This window comes from Oryzias latipes, chromosome 8 (genome assembly GCF_002234675.1).
Source record: "Oryzias latipes chromosome 8, ASM223467v1".
Taxonomy (NCBI): Eukaryota; Metazoa; Chordata; class Actinopteri; order Beloniformes; family Adrianichthyidae; genus Oryzias; species Oryzias latipes.
The window spans coordinates 21,669,793-21,673,099 of NC_019866.2; the positions used below are offsets into that span (position 1 = coordinate 21,669,793).

At 46.3% G+C, this 3,307-nt stretch overlaps 1 protein-coding gene across 1 annotated transcript; it reads right to left on the reverse strand.

Annotated features, from left to right (window-relative positions):
• Window positions 1-217: 217 nt before the first annotated feature.
• Window positions 218-1,968, reverse strand: LOC101164062 (transcription factor jun-B). Its single transcript, XM_004071833.4, has one exon. The coding sequence runs from the start codon at window positions 1,656-1,658 to the stop codon at window positions 675-677; it is 984 nt and encodes a 327-aa protein (XP_004071881.1). The 5' UTR covers window positions 1,659-1,968; the 3' UTR covers window positions 218-674.
• Window positions 1,969-3,307: the final 1,339 nt, after the last annotated feature.

A 3,307-nucleotide genomic window follows, 5' to 3' on the forward strand; every position in this document is an offset into this window, starting at 1 on the left:
TATATGGATAACCCCTTGCGTAATTTGGAAAGGCCTACCTACGTAGCCACGTTTTGTGCGTAAAAACAATGACAGCGGAATGTAGGAGTGTCTCTAGAATCGCAGGAAATAAAATCTTTCCAGCGAATTCTACTGTTCCCTCTGGTGTACTTTATGAAACCGAATTATAAAATATGTGTACTTTGGAAATATAAATAAAAGGGTCCCAAAAGGCAACTTTTCATTTTTAAAAACACTTTACTTAAATACACATCACAAATAAAAAATAAAGACACTGTAAACATTGGACATCGGTTTTCCTGGATCAACCAGGAAAACAAAAATAATTTACATATTGAATAAATGCAGCATTGAATGACAATAGGGTCAAAAAGGTACATAGTAGTACAATAATTATTCCCATTTCTACCATTAGTAAACCCGAGGTGCGGGGCCAGGAGCCCGCTTTGTTGCTCAGTCTCTGTTCGCTCTGGATGCTGCCCTGGTTTCTAAGCTTGAATGGTCCTAAGAGCGGTGTCCAGCATCCGGAAGTACCAATTCAATCAGTCTAAACGGCATGAGCTGCTTCACTCGGCCCTGTGATGCCGGCAGCATCGGCCGGGGTTCCAGTGCTGCGCATGCAGAGCATGACTCCAGTGTTATCACTTTTCAGTCACTTAGTAGTCTCTGTCTTCTCAAAATGCTTCAATTTTGCTGGTGAGCATCAGCTGACAGCCGCTGCTCACGTGCGTCAGGACCTTCTGCTTGAGCTGGGCGACTTGATCCCGCAGCACCGACGCGGTGTTGGAGAGCCCCGCGTTGTCGTTCTTCAGGACCTTCACTTTCTCCTCCAGCCGCGCGATGCGCTCCAGCTTGCGCCGCCGACACTTGGTCGCCGCGAGCCGGTTTCTCAGCCGCTTGCGCTCAGCCTTGATGCGCTCCTGCGTCTCCAAGTCAATCGGGGACATTGGAGGAGAGCCGTCGCTGCTGATGAGGTCGGGGACGGTCTGGGGCTCCTCCTTCAAGGTAACGAGCCGCTGCGGATGGAGCCCGGAGCCGGGGAGAGCGTGCTGGAAGTGGTGGTTGCCGTGCGTCGTGGTCTGAGAGTGGTTCTGCTGGTGAGGCGGCAGGTAGCTGATGGTGGCTGTTGGGTAGCTGGACGCAGAGGAGAGGTTCGTGTTCGGGCAATAGGCGTTCAGTGTTGTGTAAATGGGAGTCTCTGGCTGCAGATGGGAGCCGAAGACACTAGAGGCCGCCCCCGAGCACGTCGTAACTCCACCGGCTCCGATGGACACGTTAGGAGGAGGCATCTGGTTCATTTTGTGGAGCTCGTCCAGCGCCTTCACGAAGCCCTCTGCGAACCCCTCCTGCTCATCGGTGATGCCCCGGTTGTAGAAGTACTGACCCGGGGTGGGGGTGGTGATCACACCGTTACTGTTTTGGATGATGAGCCGCTCGAGCTCTGGGGATGCCAGCTTCAGAGACCCCACGTCCTGTTGCGCGCCCTGGTACAGGTCGTCGGCTCTCAGCTGGGATTTCACGTTGCGATAAGGCTCTGTCAAGTTCAAATTCATATTCTGCTTTAGCAGTTTGTAGTCGTGCATTGCCGCGTCTGAGTGGCCGTAAGCCGCCAGAAAAGAGTCGTCATGATAAAAAGGCTGTTCCATCTTTGTAGACATAAAGTCGTAGGAAAAAGTTGAGCTTACCAGGTGCTCACAGAAATACAGTCTCTGGATAATCAACAAAAGCTGTGTCAGCAGAGAGCATGCATCAAACGGGGCTCTCAGCGCCTGTCAACAGTGTCCACAAATTCAAAATAAATAAAAACCACTTGAAGAAAAGGAGCGAAACAAGTCCCACGAATCTGTGTTCGAATCAGCGTCCTTCCGGCTGCTCCACACTCCTCTCAAGTTCAAGTCAAAACTGTGCGAAACCCTGACCGGAGGACTTTCAGCCCTTGATGCCTGCTGAGGTGTGCTCAGCCAGGACCAGTGGCTGTCTTTTATACACCCATGACACAGAGATGCCTGCCAAACACATGCGGCGTCCTGATTGGCCAAGCGGCGCGGTAACTCCGCCCCGCAGACGTCACTTTGAGTGACGCTGATGCCGGGAAGGGGCGACTGTAAACAAGCCTGTGGGCACGAGATCGCACCGAAGGAAGACAGCGACGGAGTAATAGTGACAAAACACGCGGAATAAACACGATTTGGGCACAGTTACCAATGAAAATGAGTTTATAAAATCACATTTTAGCTGTTAACTCCTTTATGTGTTCATTTATGTCTTCTTAGCGTGAAAAAGCGCCGAATTTTTGTGTTTATTAACAAATTTTTTGATAAATCAATAAATTGACTTCGAAAACATCAATTTACATCTAATTAATTAAAAATGTATATTGTGATAGGTAGATTCTGAGCTGTCCTGTAGAGGAAGTCGACATACCTTATTTGGGCATGATGACGCGAAAGTTCCTCCAGAGAGCTAGAGACGGCCACGCCCTCTCCGGCCTCCTTCCAGCAGCATTCCAGTTTGTGCCTTAACCCTGTCCGTGTGGCGGAGACGTTGGGGACTTTCTGGCTCAGGAGAAGGGAAGTGACCCAGAAAATATCCTCCAGTGGGAATTTTTATGTCTTACATGACCCCTCAGGCTGTACAATCTATTACTTAAATTAAATTTCTCTAAAAAAAAAAAAACAATTTAAAAAGGAATATCAATCTAGTTTTATTTTGTTCATGGATATTTTTTTGTATTTTTTAAGCAAAAAACAGCTTTTCTGTCAGTTATTAATATATGATTTTATAAGAGGATTAAACTCCCAGTCCAATAATCTATGGATCTATTGTACAAGTGTTCCCAGCCTGTCATTTTATAGGGCATCGTTTCTGCATAGGTAGGAGTTCATTAGAAATGTACCTCACATGCTCTCCCGCTAGCTTACAGCCCCTCACACCTTCAACCTGACATTTCCAGTAAAACAAAAATGGCGAGCAACTTTGGAGCTTTTCAACCGTACAGTTTAGATCCAGATTCCAGCTCAGACGAGGAAAACAAATACTGCAGCTGCAAGCTTTTTCAAAATGCATTTTTTTTCCTCTGCTCCTGATTCACAACAATCTGAAACAAAGAAATACTCAGAAATGCGATTTTAATCTTAACTCTATATTTGTCCTCAATCCTCAGAAAAATACTAAAAGACGTTTTCATCTGAGTGGGTCTTTAAATTAATACATCTATTTTATTTATTGATAGCTTTTTTTATATATTTTTCTGATGATTTTATTCTCTGTCAGTCATCAATGTAAGAGTTCATTAAAAGGACATTTT